The sequence below is a fragment of the Falco biarmicus genome, chromosome 14, assembly GCF_023638135.1.
Source record: "Falco biarmicus isolate bFalBia1 chromosome 14, bFalBia1.pri, whole genome shotgun sequence".
Lineage (NCBI taxonomy): Eukaryota > Metazoa > Chordata > Aves > Falconiformes > Falconidae > Falco > Falco biarmicus.
The window spans coordinates 19,312,509-19,333,061 of record NC_079301.1 but is presented as its reverse complement, the minus strand read 5'-3'; the positions used below and the strand labels follow the sequence as shown (position 1 = coordinate 19,333,061).

General features: G+C 42.1%; 2 protein-coding genes across 2 annotated transcripts in view; one reads left to right on the top strand and one right to left on the bottom strand.

Moving 5' to 3' along the window:
* COL4A5 (collagen type IV alpha 5 chain) overlaps nt 1-14,086 on the bottom strand; it is an 86,156-nt gene extending 72,070 nt beyond the window's left edge. The window contains exon 1 of the mRNA XM_056360123.1: nt 13,874-14,086. Within this exon, the coding sequence (XP_056216098.1) occupies nt 13,874-13,963 (90 nt within the window). The 5' untranslated portion in view covers nt 13,964-14,086. The remainder of the gene's footprint in view (nt 1-13,873) is intronic.
* A 195-nt stretch (nt 14,087-14,281) lies between these two features.
* Nucleotides 14,282-20,553, top strand: part of COL4A6 (collagen type IV alpha 6 chain) — a 139,743-nt gene continuing 133,471 nt past the window's right edge. The window contains exons 1-2 of the mRNA XM_056359746.1: nt 14,282-14,890; nt 14,971-15,019. Of these exons, the coding sequence (XP_056215721.1) occupies nt 14,844-14,890; nt 14,971-15,019 (96 nt within the window). The 5' untranslated portion in view covers nt 14,282-14,843. The remainder of the gene's footprint in view (nt 14,891-14,970; nt 15,020-20,553) is intronic.

Genomic DNA, 20,553 nt, shown 5'->3' with positions numbered 1-20,553 from the left:
TCCGCTTCTTCCTCTGAGAAAGGAGAGGCAAAATAGAATAGCATTGCAGATTAATCCAACCCTGCTGTGGTCTATTTTGAAACTACTGAAAGCACTAAAGTAATACCAAAGATTAAGCGAGTATACACGCTAAAAAGAATAGAGGCTGTGCACAGTGATATTGCATTGAGATGTTATCTGAAGTCGTACACACCCTCTTAACTGTTAGAACAAGACCTAACTCACTTAGGGCTGGGTGGGTATCTGGGGGATTTTTTTTTGTGGTGGAGGTGATTATCAACTCCATTCTCCCTCAGTTCTTGGACCAAGTATCATAGCTCCAAGGTTCTCCTAGTGAAAGCTGTTTTATCATTTGTTTATGCCTGTAGCATCAGCATACTCTGTGTGATCATTTTAATACCTGAAGATAGCACTGTGGGCAGCGCTCTGTATTGCTCAATACTAACAGAAAAGCTACTCTCCAGCCTCAGGTAATCAAAGCTGAAAAAGTAAGTGGCACTGAAGAGGGCCAGGCTAAACAAGGAAGGAAGACAAAGCAATTGTCCTAACCCCACAAGCTAGAGGCACTTCCAAAAGAACGGAACATCAGGGCTTGATGAGTTGGGAGGCCCTTTTCTTCTTTTATCTACATGGGCTCAAAAGTTCCTAAAGCTGATAGAAGTTGGATATTTAGTGGGAGCTCTCAGATGCCTTTTGAGGAGCTCACATGCTTAACTTCAGCAGATAGAGCAGCCCTCAGTGTTAGCCTCCTGAGTTCATTTACTAACACACTGGCTATATACCAGCGATAGCTCAGGGCCTCCTTAGAGCACCTGTCACCAAGCGAGGTGCTTCATAGCAAGGTGCACCTTACTATGAAAAATAACCTTAGTGTGACATGGAGGATCACAACAGTTAATTTCCCACAGACTATTTCACTGGGGCAAAGAAAAAGGGGGCCTGAATGTATTTTATTGCCTTTAAAATGCTGGAAAAGACAGCTGCAGGCTAGCACCAATAGATCATTCTATCTAGCACACACAGATCTTGGAATTAGACACTCAACCTCGATTAGAAGAAACAGATTTCATGCCCTTACACTACAGAGATTACATCTAGAGGCTATACATTACACTATCCTGAGAATCACTACATTTGGTTTGCACTGATCATCACTTAACAGAAAGCATGCCCTAGGAATTAAGTCACACTTGACAGAGACATGCTACATTTCAAAAAAATTTGAACCCATGCCAAAGAACTAGCTAAAAGAACCATAGATAAGATCTTTACAAAAAGCACTGAAAAACTGTTTTTTAAAGTATTAACATTGTATCGGTAGTAGGAAAAGCAAAATAAATCTGATCAGTGCTAGAGAAAAGGCAGCAGAGGGAAAGGAAATGCACTTTATATTTGTTTTAAACAAAAGCTGATGTCTAAGCCTCTACAATTTTTTCTGTATTTTGTTTCTATTGCCCTCCATACCACAAAAAGGCATTTAAGACAGTCACAATGCAGTATTTGTCCCAAGTTCAATAATAAAAAATATTTCAGTAGAATATGAATACATAAAAAAATACATGCACAAGATTGTCTCTTTATTAAAGCACCAATTAAAATGTGTAACCCAAATATTCCTTTTTCAAAATATTTAGAGGGATACCATCCACGTAAAACTTGTGAGCACAGTGTCACTTTCATCAGATGCTGCGTAAATAGTAGAGTACTAATTGTTTTGGGAAGGGAAGAAATCTTCAGCAATAGCCTTAACCTTCTCCTTCCTTTGACACATATATAGTAATGGTTTTCTCCAGCAATTTATTTTACTCACAATCACTCTCTGCAGGCTACTCAGCAGCAAGTTAACAACATCTAGCCCAAGAATCTCTGACCAAGTCTGAGGATGTCAGTAAGCTGTCTTCCTTGCAACATCACACAAAGATACTGTCAGTTTATAAAAGTAGGAGTAGGCAAGGAGAGCACACATGGTTCCATAATTATTAAAGTGAGGAGATCCATTCATAGGAAATTGCCTTCAAGTACTATGAAAGCTTGAGATGCAGTTCAGTTTTAAGCTTGGCAGAAGCGAGACACAGCCCCTGGCATTTGTACACATTCCAAAACAAAGTCACTTTCTCTAAGGGAAAGTATTCCCCGAGGCACCCCATTTCAGGGAATATACCAACTCCCACAAGTGCTATTTGGAGCGGAACACATGCCAAGAAAATAACCTCCTGCAAGTTTGTGATATATGTTCTGCATCCTGCAGTAACCGGTAGGTTAATTACAAGCACTCAGTATGAGGAGCATTTCCACAAAGTTTTCACTGTATTCCTACAGCAAGCAAAGTTTGGAATAGAGGATACTCTTGCAATGTCCTTTTAGTCTGCAACTATAAGAAGAACAAATAGAGAACTTTGAAGACAGTAGCTCTCTGCTTTGAGCAAAAGGTTACCTGATCCAGCCTTGGGAGCAGGAGGATTAAACTTCCAGCCAAAGTTTTCCTGTGATTCTACAATGAACGACAAGCTTGGAATTTTAGCACTTTTTAATTGTTATCTACATTTCCGTGAAGTATTCAGTGTTAAGTCCAACAATGCTTTTGTGGTGTGGGTTGACTTTGGCTGGATGCCAGGTGCCCACCAAGCCACTCTACTACTCCCCCCCTCAGCTGGACAGGGAAGAGAAATACAGCAAAAGGCTTGTGGGTTGAGACAAGGACAGGGAGACCACTCAGCAATTACCATCACAAGCAAAACAGACTCAAAGAAATTAACTTAATTTATTGCCAAAAGTCAAAATAGGGTAATGAGAAATAAAGCCCATATCTTAAATACACCTTCTTCCCACCCCTCCCTTCTTTACAGGCTCAACTTCACCCCCAACTTCTCTGCTTCCTCCCCCCAAGCGGTGGAGGGGGATGGGGAATGGGGGCTGTAGTCAGTTCATCACACGTCCTCTGCTGCTCCTTCCTCCTCACTCTCTTCCCCTCCTCCAGTGTGGGGTCCCTTCCATGGGAGACAGTCTGCCACGAACTGCTCCAGCGTGGGTCCCTCCCACGGGGTGCAGTCCTTCAGGAACAGCCTGCTCCAGCAGGGTCACAAGCCCGGCCAGCAAACCTGCTCCAGCCTGGTCCTCTCTCCACAGGGTCTCAGGTCCTGCCAGGAGCCTGCTCCAGCACAGGGTTCCCATGGGGTCACAGCATCCTTCAGGCATCCGCTTGCTCCAGCGTGGTGTCCTCCATTACTGCAGGTGGGTATCTGCTCCACCGTGGGCCTTCATGGGCTGAGGGACACATCCTGCCTCATCACAGGCTGCAGGGGAAACTCTGCTTCAGTGACTGGAACACCTCCTCTCCCTCCTTCACTGACCTTGGTGTCTGCAGAGTTGTTTCTCATGCATCTTTCTCAACTGCTGTTGCACAGCTGTTTTCCTCCCCACCTTCTTAAATAAGTTATGCCAGAGGTGCTACCACCATCACTGATGGGCTCAGCCTCAGCCAGTGATGTGTCCTTGGAGCCCGCTGGCATTGAACATGGGGGAAGCTTCTGGCAGCTTCTCACAGAGGCCACCGCTGCAGCCCCCCTGCTACCAAAGCCTTGCAACACAAACCCAATACAGTTTTCTACGCTTATGCTCTCCCATCAAGCATAGGGCAAGACTGTAAACTTATTAAAATTCTCCAGCTCTTCAAAGCTGAATGGAATACAGAATCAGTACTGAAACAACTACCAAGGTACAACTGTAGCTCACATTTCAGATCTCAGGTATGTCAAACATTTTATCAGTGTCTTCTATCACAGTACAAAACATGAAATTAAGTGCTCTGTCTGAAGCAAAGGCCAAAAAAGCCAGAGAAGTTTGTCCAAAGATTACTGCATTATGAATACACACACTGATCTGAACAGGAGTTTTCTTCCAGGAGACATGACAGTGTTTTGAAGCAAGTAACCAAAGCTTCTTAGGCAGCATATTTAAGATGATCAATAAAATTGCTGTTCAAGTGCAGCAAAATCTTTCATGACTGAATTTTTCCAGACTTCATTACTAATTCATAATGATTAGCATTCAGAAATTCATCTTTATACTTTAAAAATCCACCTTCTGTATTTGTCCTCTGAATCCTTTTAGCTACTGATGATAATACAGTATTTTTTTCAGGATCAGTGTTTGATGAAAGTTGGTCTCTGGTACACTCCCAAACACTACCAAAAAGCTTAAGGGCTTCCTTATTATTCTAAATAGTCTTCTACCAAAATTATCAACATAATCCTTTCTGCCATTAAGACCAAGAAAGACAATGGAAAGCTTACAGTGAAGTTTAGGGCAATACATTCACAGTGATCCACCATCTTCTTGATGTTAAACACATATACTTCGCCTGGCTGTTCAAAAAGAAGAAAAAACCATAAAGTCCTATTTCCATTACTGCCATGACTGGCTGTGCTGTTCCTCCACAGCTACTTCTGTAGTATACAAGCAAGTTAAGGTTCTTTAAAGAGACCTGTTTGATTAGTCTCACTTAGGTACAGTATGCTGATGTTCTAAAAATACACATTTTCTGAGCATGACTAGACCTGTCAACAAGCATTTTCTCATTCAAGTCTAAAGTTAAGGAATTTTCTAGGTTCACTTAGGATACAAAAATTCATACTTTAGACAAATGTCTTAACACTTTGTTACTACTATTACTTTAAGAGTCTGAAAGCTTCTTAGAACAGAAAAAGATACTTTCAAGACTTTTGTGTGTGTGCAAGCATGTGTGGAGGAGTGTCACCAATTCTATTGCCAAGAAGTTTCCATAATCATTCTGGATAAGAAAGTAAACGACATTACATATACACTTTCCCCTCAGTCAAAAATACAAAAAAATCTCACCAACACAGATACCAGCTTCTGTATCGATGTGTTTACTGTTTGCCTGGGCAGGCTCTGGGCACAGGCTTCCAGTGATTTTCATGGCACTACTTTCCTCATTAAGAAAGGGCTGAATGAATATTTGAAGTTAAGCTGACTGCCAAAACAGAAGACACTCAAGCCTTACAAGTTTTGTCATCCTCTCTGTATTTTCTCCTTGTTGTTTTAAATATTTAAATGACTTAAGAAAAAGTAATGGTTTTGCAGAAGCCTCAAGGTTTTGTCCTCATGTCTGACTACACAGCGACCAGATGAAAAGAGATAGGAGAAGTCAAACAAATCCTCAATTTTTCAGTCCAGTGAAGCAGCCTACTTTTCCTTCTGAATACCTTTGCCTTTTAAGGTTAAATATACAAGAGACATGTTCTTTAATTCAGAATAAGTATTTTTGCTGATTAAGTAAGTTCACATTGTCTGAATGACAGCTAGAAGTTACTTTTGCCTTTCAGAGACTATGGCTTCTGCTGTCATTCTGTATGACAGGTTGGTTCAAAGTAAGTTGACCGAAGAAAAAAAATCACTGCCCCATAAAAAGGATTATTTTTAAAATGTTTTTAAACTGAGTTCATAAGCTCCTTCACCCAAACATTGTTTTGCAGTGACATTTCTTGTCAGGAAATCAAGTTTTCTGGGAGCTGAAGGCCTGTCTAGCCTTGCCTGCAGGTCATGTTAGTTTTCATTGCTTTAAGTAAAGCCATTTAATTGTGGTTTTAATAACTGCTACTTTAATTCAAGGTGCAGAAAGAGTGCAGTTCATGGCCCAAGGTGGTCATTTTCTTCCTCTCTATCAGACACCTGCAGGATTTACGTGCATAAAGAGAAAGGTTTGCCTCTGAAGAATCAACACTGTTTAGTAGATACATTGACTGCAGATAGTCTTTTTCATGATTTATCAACATATCTCTTAATGAAGGAACATTAGTCTTCATTACTAACAAGGTGAAGCCAAAAAATAATCAAATGCAAGTGTTGAATTAATGCTTGCTTAAGCTCAACAGCTTTACGTAGTTAAGAATTAATGCTTGTTATATTTTCACCCAGAATGCAGGAATTAAAGGCTGGGAACCAGAGGGGACAGTAATAAAATTAACTATTCTGAATACACTGTAAACTCTCGACATTTTTCAGAGTACTGAAGAAATACCCAGAAGTCCAGTATATATAATCAAAATCAATTTTCCTAGCTTGATTAAAAAAAAAAAAAAGGGAAAGGATGAGAGTATGACTACCAGGAAACTGGCAGAGAAAGGAGTGGTCAGGATAGAAGTTAAATACATGGACACAGAACTTTTTTCTGCACATGGAGATGAAAAATACTGCCAGAAAGCATTTAATATAATTTGTTTAGCAACAGGTAGTTATTAAAATAGAAGGACCCATAAGTCCAGTTTAATGAAAAATAACCTGATCTGGCATTGATCTTTTAAGTAGTCCTGGATTCCAAGTCACCCTTTTCATATCACGCTGTTTATACTAGTATACAAGTTAAGTGACATCTTTCTATATTAAGACAGAAAAGTAGAAAACTCCTACTGTAAGAACAGCATGAAGGAGTTGATGAAAGGGGAAAAAAAAGATTGCCAGCCTATAGCATCATAGACAAGCAAAAAAAAGCCCCAGCACCCTTCTTGCAAGGGTTTCAGAGGCAAAAGCACACAAAGTAATAGGGTAGAAAGGCATGGCCTTCCTATATCAGAAGTTCGGAACAAAACTCAGGCAACCGATTAATTCCAAGCACCTCACTACAGACTTGAAACATCATTCAAACCCCATCGTTGTTATCAAGTGCTCTGGGATTTTTCTTATTTTTTGAGTTGCAAGAGAAACTCAGTTACCTTATTTCCTCTTGTTCACAGAAGAATCCAAATTGCACTCTACTACATTAAATACAACATACCAATGCCTCTTAGTGCACGTGTTTATGTATGTGAGACCTAATTTGTATTTGAGAAGGTGCTACAAGATGAACAGAAGGCTTTGACTTCTCAGCCATACAAATACCAGTTATGGATGGTATATGGGTAACTCAAGTTACAAAATGTAAAGTGCAACATCTGACACCACCTACAAGCTTCTGCCCTTCTTCCACTCAATGCTGCCAACCCTCTAAGGTACCTGAAGTTCCTGAAAGACTTTAGGTAGAAAAAGGAGTCTGTCAAAAAGAAAACAACACACCCACACACAGTGTTGATATTCAAAGCTTACAGCCTGTCTCTCAGTACAGATGCTGGCAACTTGCTTCACTTTACCACTATGGTTGCCAAATAAAGCCAGATTTTGTTTAGCGCATTAAGGTTTTGTATTTTTGTCTAGTCCAGTAACACCACAAAAAGGCAGTTAGTCGAACAGAAAATTAATCTAGAAAGAAAAAGTGTAGTTCTGCTTAATTTTCTATACAAAAGTACTAAAAAGTTATTATAGCTTATGTCACTTACAGCAGTGGTTCCTAAAACACTCTGAGCTGAAAGGCCCCTATATCAAGCTTTACCTTTCTCATGAACTGCTCTGCAGTCTCAGGCTCTTGGACGAAGCCATACCAACACAGCTCTGCTGGTTATTTGCCATGGCTCTCAAGTGAGTTTGTGATGCAATTGGCAGCATCTTACCTCAGCCTCGCACAAGAGGCTCAAACAGACCAGTCAGCCTTCAAGTTCTTCTACCAAGCCAATAAGGTGATGTTACGTACCATAACTACACGTCCAAATATAACACAAGGAGGTGAGACACACAACTATTACAGTGGAGAAAGAAGTTAAGAGTCTTAGTTTCATACCAGTGAAACATTTCCATACAAATCAAAGATTTCCTGCATGCTCACTGTTTCTAGAGAAGGGGTATCTACCACATACTTACACCTCAGCTACAACCAAGGGTTATTTAGTTCTGATTTCTAAGGGCATCCAAATTCCCTAGGAATCAGTACAGCATAAATATTGCCTTAAATTAATGGTGTGGTTTAAAACCAAGATTCACCTTGACAACAACTAAAGTCAGTCCTAGAATAAACATGCCTTCCAACACATTTAATATATTTCAGCAGAAAGTCCTGGATGATACACAGACACTGGCAAAAAGACTTACTAGCCAGTGTTCAGCCTGGAAAGTGAATACAGCTTTGCTCATCTCAGGGAAAGTTAAAAGGAGGGAAAGCAGGGGTTTCAGCAGAGCTGCAGTAGCAAAGCTTACCTAGCATACGGTGGGGTCATATTAGACTACAGTAGGACAGTTTTGCAGGTCTAGCTATATGCCTCAATAAAAAGAATCATTTTGTAGAGAATAGCTATTTTACTTCTGGTTGTAGTTTAAGTGCATTGCACACAGATGCTTTTTACAGTGCCAGGAGAGAGAACAGATTGAAATTAGATTCTGACATTTTAATTCTCTGTAGATATTAGGTAAAAGAAACAAAATACAGATGAGACCAAACTATTTTTGTTCCCCTCCAATCTGGAGGGGACAAGTCCAACCAAGAGCCTTGAAGGCTACCACTGTCAAAGTCAGCTAAAATCCATAGCTTTAAAGTTCCTTTTTCTGATTCCTAACACACACACTTCAGGTGGACAAAACACACGCATTGTCAATACTGCCATGACAATTTATTTTTATTTTGTTACATTATAACAGAATAATACATAAACACACACTGCATAAGATATCTGCCACAAAAGGAGAATACAAAATTTAAGTTCTGAATGATGCTGTGCTGACAGCTTAGGAGTTGGCTTCTTGATTAGATGCAACTTTAAAAAAGCATTTAAGTAAACATGAATATTCCAGCCCACAATTTAACTACACAATTAACAGCTGGACTCTATTATCTTGAGGTCTTTTCCAACTGAAATGATTCTATGATTCTAATTAGGATTAACTTTTGACTACAGGATATGCAAGTTATCTTAAAGTACATCTAGGTGCACAACTGTACGCTTGCATAATTTTAAACTTATAGGATAATTCAGGCTGGAAGGGGCCTCAGGAAGTTGAGTCCAGACTCACTCTCAAATCACAGCAACAGAGAAGCAGTTTTGCAAGTGAAAGGCACCTATATCTTTAGGCTGCCTGGAAAAAAGACTTTGATATTGTCCATCAATACCTTATAGTTTAATTATCATTTTTAGAGGGAGAGAGACTAAAGCATTAACAAGTTTAAGCTAAAATGTTTCATTTGCAATACAGCTTTGCAATTATATAGTTGCCCAATATCCATCTCCTAAAATTAAGATCACATCCTCTTCACTCCTTGCATCTCCTCACAACAGTTCTCCAAGAAAGACTTGAGACAATTGCAAAGCAATTTTCTTCAAATAAGCATTAGGATTCTTTTTTTAACGGGACCCTCTCCTCTTCAGCTCAGCTATGTTTATTCTGTTGACAAACTCACATTACATTGAAGCTTTTCCTCCACATACCACACACTTAGCAATTACATAACCAGGATGCTTAGCACGCTTCCCTTTTCAGAAGCTGCACTGTACCAGTGATAAGGTTTAATTGCATTGCTAACCTTTCACAAGAGGGTAAAGGATGTTGCTTAAGGATCCTTAAAATCTGTACCACCACTGTATCTTTTGAACAGGTTTTATTTTAGATACTCTTGAGAAGAGATTATTTACAGCACAGAAAGGTCTGCAGCCAATGCCTGACAGCCAAACACTGCATACAGCAAGAACCTAAAAGCACCCCAGTGGTTTTAAACATTACTAAGTCCATACAGCCTTATGAAACAGATAAGCAAAAAGCATCTTAAAAAGCAGTTTGTCTGGTATTATCATTACTGGCAGAGGCTGCTTTCCATTCAGTATGCTTGCGTAATACTATTCCTAGAACGTATAAGTGAGTGTTATCTAGATATCTTGTTATGTGGTGATATCAGTGGAGAGTTTACACAATCCATACAGTCAGAGAAGGAAGCATTTTAATCTAAGTGAATGAAAGGTAAAAACGCACAATACATCTTTGCTGTATGTGTGGAACAGATGCCTTACTGCACTTTAGCCCAGATAGGAAATATGCATATTAGATTTGTTGGGATGTTATATATTACAAAACAACTGAAATCAGTAAGAAAAGTTTCTACATGTTCTAGTAAAACCAACAGCAACTGATTGCATTATGATAAGTATTATTGCTTACTCATAGTAGAAAAAGATCACTATGTAAATTTACATTTGCTGTTAAATAACTTAATATTTTTGTCCCAGGAAAATTTCTTTTTCTACTTTAAAATAAGATAATCTACTTGCTGAAAGCAATTATTTAATTCATGATCAGGAAAATTAAAGCCTAGGAGTTTCCACTGAACTATCAGTCTATTTCCATCATGTGGAAAAACTGAATAAGATGCATAAAAATTTTGTGTGCATAGCTGCAAAAGATCATATTATGGTTCAAATGGTTTCTGCATTAAGTTTCATTCAGGATTCTTTCAATTTGTTTGTATTTTAATATGTGCCAGAACACACCTTGAGATACAACTTTTACTACATCTTTAAGAGCCATGAAAGGTCAAAAGTAATACACATGACAAATGACAAGTCACAAGCAGGAGGGCTTGAGCCTCGATGTTATGAAACTGAGAAAGTCTTGTGCATGACTAATCAAGACATATCCACGGAATTTCAGGATGAAATATTTTTTGAATCCTAAAAGCCAGCATCCATTTCTTTCTGCTTTTACTAACCTAGCTTTCATAACTAGAAAGAGCCAGTCAGTTATGAAATGGGAAATAATAACAACCACTATTACCATGATAAAATAGTTATGACAAAAAAAGAGAAGCACAGATGACCATCATTTACAGGTTAACCATATTAATCAAGTACATAGTAATTAATTACATGGTAGCATGTATTTATATTTTTTCCTTTCAGAGGTAACCATATATAATCAACTAAACTTACTTGAATACTACATTACTTTAACACAGATAATACCTATCTTGCCTTACCATATTTGAACAGCTGTTTTCATCCCCACACTTCCAGTCAAACTGGAGTTATAATAGAAGGCAAAGAAAAAAAAAAAAAGACATTGCAGAAATTACTTCATTCTTAATAACTTTTGGGCTGACAAAGTCCATTTACACTCTAAAAACATGGGCCTTAACTATGAGGGAAAGTTTTTAAAATATAAACCAATGGACCATCACTAACTTCAAGTGAGTTTCACAGATTACCACAATTCAAGAATCTAGCCCATCTATGTTCTTTAACTAAACAGATTTCCCAGTCACAACTTATAATCACTTTTCTACAACACAATGCAAGTGTAAACTTGCTAGGAGAGGAGAAAAATCTCCTTATAGGAAGAGCTAATTGGCTTGTACACATGTATGTAGATTTATATTAAAACCAGCAGAGCACTTAGTAATATTGCCCCTTAACATTCATTATAAGCACTTGTAGCCTCTGATGAAACCATACAACAAATAAGCACTTTTTAAATAGTGTAACTTGAAATCACTTCATGCACTGATGACACCATCTCCCACCTCATTCATTCTCCTTGTCTAAATTAAGACTGTTCTCAGAGTCCCTGCTGGTCGTGGTGGTTTTTTTTTTTTTTCTTTTTCCTCTCCCCACTGTTCACCAGCAGTTACACCCTTCATTCTACACCAACAGTGAGCCTGCACAGGAGCGCATAGCAAGATTCATATTCTACTCGCCAAGTTTAGACGATGGGCTATGAAAACCCAGCAGTAGAGATGGATTTCACTGTTCAGATTTTGAGTGCGATGTTTCAGCAGGTTTGGTTTTTTAAAAAGTCATTGGGATTTTCCTATTATGTCCAATTCGCAGAGGGCTCTCAACTACATTCTGCCACCCTATAACTAACCACATAGCCATATACAATATTTGAAGAATCTGGAGCGAACAAGGTATGAATTCTGCATTTGAAATGTGTATTGCAAAGCTGAATAACAATTTCAGATATTATTTTAATAAGTATACCAGAATGACCTGAACTCAACCCACCAGATTTATCTTGTTGGGGGGAAGAGAAGATTCTGACAAGACAAAATTAATAGATGAGACAGCGTGTGTTAAGCATACTGTTAAGAGTGTTAACTCAACCCTTTCCGACAATGAGAAAAATAAAACGCTGGTCCTCATTAATAAGGATCGGCATCATTTAGTGTTACCATCATTGAAGATTCAAGGACATCAGAACACCAAAGCGAAGTGTCAGTGGGACTTACACAGGTTGGAACAGAGGTCTCTCCCCTTCCCCCCCCCCCAGGCCCCAGCCCTTGGGTCTTCAGTTAATCTTATCTCGATGTGGGGTAGTAAATCCCCCAAGGGACCCACCCTACAGAGAGGCTGTAGCACAAGGTGGTGTTAAGAACCAGGAACTCCACCATTGTCTTTTCTCCTTTCTTCATTTCTTCCAAGGCAGTGGACTGGCAACAGGCTCAGCACAGTCCCCTTCCCAGACCCCACAGATTCTCACCAATCACACATACACAAAACTCTGCTTGGGCACTTTCCTGAAGAAAGGGGCCACAGTTATGTATGCAGACCTCCCCACCTTCAACCCCCATCTGCTAGAACAGGTAAGTCCTGTAGGTGGGACCCACCAGATCCTTCTTTAGGGGTGAAAGTGATGGGAAGTAGCCTGGGGTGAGGCGGTACTTAACAGAGCAACAGAACTGGTATTACAGACAGCTGGAGACTGTAGTTCTCCGAACCAGTAAGCACTGGTGGCACACTAGTATCACTTACACTCGGATACACACCTGGGCACCGTAAGAAGGAAGAGTAAAAGAAGAAGGGATTATATTATGGCTGCTGCTTTGCTTTTTGGAAGGGCAGATGAAAGGTCTACAAAGTTTCACTGTAAAGGAATGCACTTCAAAGGAGAGTTCAAGACAAATAAGATCTTGTCAGCTCTAACTACAAAATCGGGCAGGGGGGGATTGTAGCAGAAAGGTATTCTATACCTATTACTGTAACACATACTGATTTATCAACTCGAGATTAATCCTAAACAACAGAAATCTGGGTTTGCATTACCTTCCAAGTAAGCTTAGAAAAAGTTAACAGCCAGAGGAAGGGATTGTAGAAGTCTGAAATTAAGCAATGTCAAAGCATGGGCCTTTCAGTTAATTTCACCACTTGTTAACAGCTGAAGTTCTTCGTCAAGTGCCTTGAAAGGGGAAGCTAGCAATCACCTCTGCCCCCTCTCAGTTTCAAGGCCCAGCCGCTCCAGGGAAGCTGGGATAGCATCCCTCTCCCAAAGAGAGAAAACAAAATTCTTCTCCGGGCCACCTACCGCGCACCCTCTGCAACACTGCACCCATGCACCCTCTCCGCTAGCATCCCAGCCGGGGTGTAAGAAAGCAGAACCACAACCCTGAGGAAAACCAAGCCACAGTCCTCCGGCAAACCGTGCCCAGGAGCCTCCAGCTCCCCACCACCGCCGGGCGCTCCTGAACAGCTGCAGGTGAAGGCTCGCTGGCGGAGCTCAGCACCTCTCCACGAAGGTCCTTCGCGGGGGAAAGGCGGGGGGGGGGGGGGAAGCTCTGTCCGCCTTTGTCCCGGAGGAGCAGCGGGTTCAGAGCACACACAAAGCTCGCCCGGGCTTCCCCCGCCTCGCACTCACGCTCCCTCCTGCCTTCCCGCAGTCGCCGTCGATCCCAGACGTGCCAAGGGCACGGGGGGACCGCGCCGAGCCGCTCCGACGCCGGTAGCCTTTGTCCGGGGACAGGCAGGGCCGGGGCCGGAGCCCCGACACCTGAGAGCGGCGAGGGACCCTCCCGCGCGCGGCCCGGCCTCGCGTCGCCGGGCTCCTGTCAGGGGCCGCGGCCCGCTGCAGCCCCCTCTGCCCCAGCGCGGCCGGCGGCCCCCCCGGGAAGCCCCCTCTCAGCCCCCCCATTTCTGAAGAGTGCTCCAAAAGCGCCCCCCTCCCCAAGGCTCCGCGCTGCCGCCGCGCCCGGCGGGGATAGCGCCTGAGAACAAGGAGAGCGCCCCGCACTCACCGCCGCCACCGCCTCCTCCGGCCCCCAGCACCCCAGCAGCAGCACCAGGCAGCCGGCAGCCAAGCTACGGCTCCGCCACCGCGACTCCATCCTGCCCGCTCAACAGCTCCGGGGCTGGCCCAGCGGAGCGGGCATAGCCCGGCGGGGCAGCGCGGCTCCCTGCAGGCGGCTCCTACCGGCCGCCCCGACGCCAGCGCCCGCCCCTCTGCCGCACTCGCCCGCTTCTCCCGGCTCAAGTCCTCCCGGGACTACTTGCCCCATAGTATTCATCCGCACCGTGGGCGGGAGGGCGGGCGGCATACCCCACCGTGACGGAACCGCGAATCCCCACCGCCGCTCTTCCCGCGGGCGCCGGGGCTTTATGGGCTCGAAGGGCGGGCACCTGCCTCGCCTCGCCCCGCACCTCCACCGGGCAGAAAGCCAGCCGCTAGATCCCGGACTATTTTCTCTAGCGGAAGCATCCCAGTGTGCGAGGGCAGGGGGAGCTGTTGGCAGTGCCGGTCGCACCTCAGGAGGGGCGGGCGGCGGGGTGCGGGGCTGCCGGGGGCGCCCGGCTGCGGCTCGGCTCGGCTCTGCTCCGCTCCGCTCGCTCCCGTCCCGCCCGGCTCCGCCCAGGTGCGACGCCTCAGCGGAGACCGCGCAAACTTTCTGCCCGGGCACGCTGTGGCACGGCGCGGGGAGCGGAAGGCGGCGGACGCCCTGAGGGGGCCGCGGAGCAGCGGTGGGCAGCCGGCGGGGACCGACCCCGAAGGGGCAGCGCCGCCGAGGCGGGCCCGGCCGCTTCCCCTGGGGCGAGGCACCCTCGGTGCCGCGGGAAGGTGAGCGGCGGCGGCGGCGGCCCCCGCCGTGCCCGCCCGCCCTGAGTGACGGCGGCGGGCCCTCCTCTTCCTCCGGCGGCGCGGAGCCGGCGGGCGCAGTGGCGCGTAACCGGGCTGCGTCCCCGCCGCCTCCCCCGCGGGCTGCCTGAGGCATGGGCCGCGGCTGCGCGCCCGCCCCGCCGGCCGCGGGGCGCGCAGGGTGAGTGCCGAGGCGCCGGGCCCCTTCCCTCCCGGCCGCCCGCCGGCCCCGCGAGTGACCTGGCCCTTTGCTCCCTGCAGGCTGCTGCTGCTGCTGCTGCTCTCGCTGGGCGCCGAGCTGGCGAGCGGGGTAAGTGTGCGGGTCCCGGCCGCGCCTGTGCCCCGCTTCGCTGGGGGGGGACGTGCCGCTCCGACCCGTCGGGCTCTGGGCATCCTCCGGCGGGAAGCAGGCGTCTCCCCACCCCCTTCAGAAAGATGTTTTGCTTTGTTTGTTGGTTTTTTTTTATTATTATTATTATTTTTAATTACCATACACCTCTGCATCGAAGTTCTATTGTGCCTTTCCTCCACTCAACCTTCATTAGTTTCTGCCCAGTGCGCTGGGGTGACAGCCCACCTGCGTTCGGTGTAGCAGCTTTCTGCGCCTGAAGGGATGACCAATTCTCTCTGCAACTGACTGCCTTCATTCTTTTTTAGCCTCTTTCAAACCTTTCTGTTAAAAGCTGACCCTTTAGATCCTTGCTCGCAAGGGATCCGACCCAGAACACCTCATAACTAAGGAAGAGCGATGTGAGAAATTAAAGGATTAAGCTGTTAAGTGTTCTATCAAGGTTCACGAGTATGAATTAGTAAACATGTTTTAAATTCCTAGTCGACGTACAGAAGCAATGACTATGATCTGTCAGTCTGACAATTTTATGACATAAACACAGATTTTCTCTTGCTGTTCCTAATTAACATTTGAACAGATTAGTAAGGGATCACAGGCTCTTTAAATGTTCGTAATTTTTCATTTTTTTTGGCGTTGTAATAGATTTTCTGCAACTGGGATGCTGTAATTGTTGGCCCACTCAACTGCAGTGAATAAAGGAGTCCTTTGGAAAGTCTGTATCCTAAATTAAGTGTCCAACTGGTGTACAGCCGGCAGTTCAAAAAAAATCTCTTTGTTATATTATGATGTAAATTAAGATAGTACAATACTCCAATCTTTGTGGTCCGGGTTTTATAGCGCATGCAGTAATGAATTAATGGAAGTAGTTAGTATAACATGTTTTAAGCATGTTTATCTTAATTTAACTTCTAACAGACTTCTAACAAAAACAGCTAAAACATGGGTTCTTGATTTGTCAGCCAATGTTTTTCTGCTGCTTATGCTACTCTTTCGATTAAAATTTTAACAATTTAGAACCTTCTTGTGCAACTTAGAAGAAATCTTTTGAAATGGCTTTAACAGCAGAGGGGTTTATGCTTCTCATATGTATGAAAGGCTTGATTCTGCTTTGTACTCTTTATAATCAATTGCACTAGTAGAATTTCATCATCCTGATCAGGTGGTAGTTACAAGCTCTAATCTTCTCAAAGATTAAAAGATTAGACAGTTTTCTTCAACAAAACCAGGAACTGTTCTTCCAAGTGTTCTTGCTGCAGTGGAATCTCTGTGTGGAAATGACTTTCATAAAGCAAATATTTTCAAAGCCTTTTGAAACAAATTTACCACATTTTGCAGTTGTTTTTATTATAAATTCATGCAACAGGTCAATGAAATTATTCCTGGTTGATGCAGGTGTAAATGACAGCAGGTTTTTTAAATTGTTTGCTCCAACTCTTCATACCTGTTGGAAAGTGCATTTCTCAAGCAGTCAGATTTTCGTTAGTTCCTTGACATGTTTCATTACCCGTAAAGGCACTTTGTCAATTTATGTCTATTGCAATGAGTTCAGTAAGCTTAGTATCTGCATGCCACTTCTAAGTCTTCCTGCCAGTTTTCTTCAGGGTTGGAAAACAAGCAACACCTTTGTTGTGTTATCAGTCTAAAAGTATGAAAAAGAATCAGAAACGGGTCCTTAAAATATTTAGTTTTAGTGCTTTATATGTCTAAGGAGTTAATGCATTTAATTATTCTTACTAAAAATGCCATCAAACACACCCAACAGGAAAGATGTACAACTGTGTTTTTGTCAACTTCAGATACAGTAGTAGGTAAATGACATTCTGGTATCACTGAATTAAGAACACACACTAGCACCTTCCATCATGAAGTCAGTTGTTAAGAGAAATTGCTAGTGATTGAAATTGGTTTTGCAGTAAGCAGAACTTTTTTAGGAAAAGCAGGATCTCTGAAGCATTTCTTAATAGTCTTGTGCTATATAGTTTGAAGTGACTGAGCATAGTGAAGTACAATGTTAATAAAATGAAATAAAAACTTACGTTTAATAAGGAATAATAACATCTAGAAGACTATCCACAGGGACAGTCAACTATTAAAGCACCTGTTCCTGAAGATGATGTTATTTATAACATGGTTCATCTCTTTCTTTCAGATATTCCGCTTTCAATAAATTATGTATTGTAAGAGAAACATCATAAAATATTGTACCAAGTTGTTGAGCGTTCCACAGTCATGTTACTGTGGATATGACTGGTAGGCAGTGGCTGGCACGTCAGGCCAGCATCTTGAATAAAGTTGTATCAGAGATGGCTTTGACTCAGAGGTCTCAATTAAAAGGTGTAGTCATCCCTCCCTCTGTAAGAATAGGATTTTAAAGTGCATCAGATTTAATTTCTCAGCATGTATTTATTTTACCTGGATAAAAATAATGATCTATTTTGAATGGCAGTACAAAATTAGTCTTGTAATGTAGTCTGTGTTTTGAGCCAAATGTTGAAAACATGGATGACTTGCTGTTACACATGGGGTTACTTTGCAGAGAGATTGTTACCTCGTTTGTAGACCAATTGCTGGGAGTGACCTAAGAGTTTCTTCTAACAGCTTTCATCTGAAGTCACTCCAGCAGCTCTGCTTCATTCATGTTTTCGATCTTTTATTATCAGTAATTTGCATTAATAATGGACCAGGAATGTTAGTACAAGATGCTGTGCAAGCATAAAACAACAACGTAGTACTATCTTCAAGACATTCATTACACTGTAAGACAAATGACAAAAGTTGGTCTGGAGCTGGGGGAATAAGATAAAATACTGGAAAAGTGCTAGAGAGGCAGATGTTTGCCTTGGCTAATCAGTGCTCACCCCTGAGGCTTTTCTTGTCTACAGGGCAAAATACGGGTTTTAGAAGAGGGACTTTTAAAAGGATACTCAAGAGTTTTGGTGATGTTTCTGGGATGTGCTCTCATAAATATGAGGTGAAGCATGCAATGAAAATGGTCACAAAGTCTAGAGACAGCCTCTTGCAATGGAATTTGAGATTGTCATCTCTTTACAAAGCTCTCAGCTGAGCTGCATTGTAGTCCTATCAGTCATTTTGTGCCCACTTGAGAGCATATCTGACATACAGGTGAGATGATAACTTCTCATCTGTGTTCTTTCTGCTGCTGTTGTTGAGCTAGTTGAGCACACCTGGAATACGTGCTAGTTCTTGATGTTATATCCTAAGGAACTACTGTAAGGACTTACTGTTAGACATGTTCTCTTGGAACAGCTGAGATTTCAGATAAGAGTTCTGTTAGCTTTTATTTTATGATTCTGGACTTCATATACTATTGCAACTCTTCCAAATCTTCTGGTGTTTGTTGTTTTTTTTCTTTTTTTTGCTAATAAATGGGCAGATTAATTAGAGATACTTTCTTTTTCTAGTGCTTAGTATCTTGGTCAACAGAACTTCTACAGTATCCAAGTAAGGCAAATAAAAACTACATGCCAAAAGCAGTTCTGGGCAGTCTGCTGTATTGTAACTGAAGCTTTAGTAGTTTATGACAAGCTAGCCCAAGTGATCTTTTCTCTTCTCTTAACATATCCCAAGGTATTTGGTGTGATTTTTTTTTTTCTATATATATCTACCATAAAATATTTCACAATGTCTTTTTTAATTGAACCAAGCTCATTGTTTTTGGTGGCCTTATGTCAAAAATAAATTTTGTTCCACAGCTCTGTCAGAGGGAAAAAATAGCTGTTTAGTTACTAATATTTAAAATTAAGGTTGTAACTCTCATCATTCCAGTTTTGTTTCTGCAAATACCATCTTATCCATTAAGAGCTATTTAAATGTTTTTTTGCTGTTTATTTGCCATTTTAATCAGTATTTACAAGTATGCAGTCCTTCTGTAGTTTGACTTTTACAGCTATATCTACATAGCAGTGAGCTTTGTTGGGAAAGAAGTAGTATCTGTAGTAAAGTTAATTGTCTAAGGAAGGAGCCTATAGAATTTAAGAGATAATGTAAAATGCAGCAGACCTGGTCTTGTAAATCTCAGGTTTTGTTTACTGGATAAGGCAGCTTCTAATCTCTAAGAATGCATGGGTGTAGAGACACTTGTTTAGTAAAGATTCACATACTACATTGAGAATGGTCATTCTGCAGAGATCAAGTTTGGATAGTAATGTCTGTTGCAAAGTAATGAGAATTACTACCTAGTTCTGTAGCAAAATAATGAGAATTACTTTTAATAAAAATTGTAAGATGCAGACAGTTCATAACAGTGCTAATTATCTAGCCCTTGCAAAGACATGTTGAATTTTATGGAAGACTTGCAATTTAAGCTGAATATCCCTTTCTCTCCCATCTGAACAAATAATTGCTAAATATTTTCTGGGTGCTAAAGGTAATTGAACATAAAATGTGGCATTTTATTTGGCATTTGGATATGATGTTAGGTCACAGCAGCTATGGAATGAAATAACGCAGTGGTTGTGTCCCGAAGAGCTTTTTAAATATCATTACCCATTTCTGGTTGTGGCTGCCTTTTGCATATGTGTGAGAGGTTTTGTGTGACCTGAAGAAACAAGAAACATTTCATTTCACTTTCTGGACAAGGCAGCTTTATTGCCAGCCACCATGTTCCCCTAACTTAAGAACTGCTATTTAGTAAGTCATGCTGGTGTCCATAAAGGGGGCATTTCATGGTGGCACTTCTCTCTTCTTTGTCCATTGTTGTAGTAGAGATGCTCTGTACATGAGTAGTGTTCTGGTACTTTACTCCTTACTCTTCCTCCTGAGGTAACTGCAGTAACATGCTGATGCTTAGAGATATTGTGAGAATGCTACAGACTGCCAAAAGTTGTGATAGTAAAATGGCTCTGGCTTGCAAATCCCCAACTCCACGAAGTCTTAAGTCTGCTTCTTTCTTGTTTAGTTTTTGTATAATAGTCATGCTCCATGTGTAGGCATAGAACTGCTCCAGGAGGAGAGCTGGTACTCCCTGACTTGTACAGGGAGAAAAGAATTCTCCATGTTCAAGAAAAGAATTTCTCATTCTCCCATATCCCCAGAGACGGAGCATCTGTTCAGGCAAAGTTGTCAAACTATTGCCAGCTGTTGGTGTTTAATCAGACAATTTTTTTGATCCATAGGAAGCTGTGATCTTTTTTGAAAAGAGTGTAATTGATCCAGAAGCTAATTCCTGTCTATGCAGATACTCTGCGTTATTTCTGCAAGTACTTTTGCTGCTAACAACTGAGTACTGACTGGAGCATTAAGATTAGATATCCAACTAGCCTCTTGTCAGACAGTTTTGGTTATGTATCAGAAAATATGACCCACCTGGTTTTTGAACTTCTTTTAAGGTTAACTTGGAAGGCAGCGCTACAAAACAGTGCAAAGCTAATGATTCTGTATTAAACACTGCTGAGGAAACAGATACGTGTTTCAGATATGGTGGCCAATTTTAACCTTTTGTCAGTTCCTTTTATGGGATTACCAATTCTTTT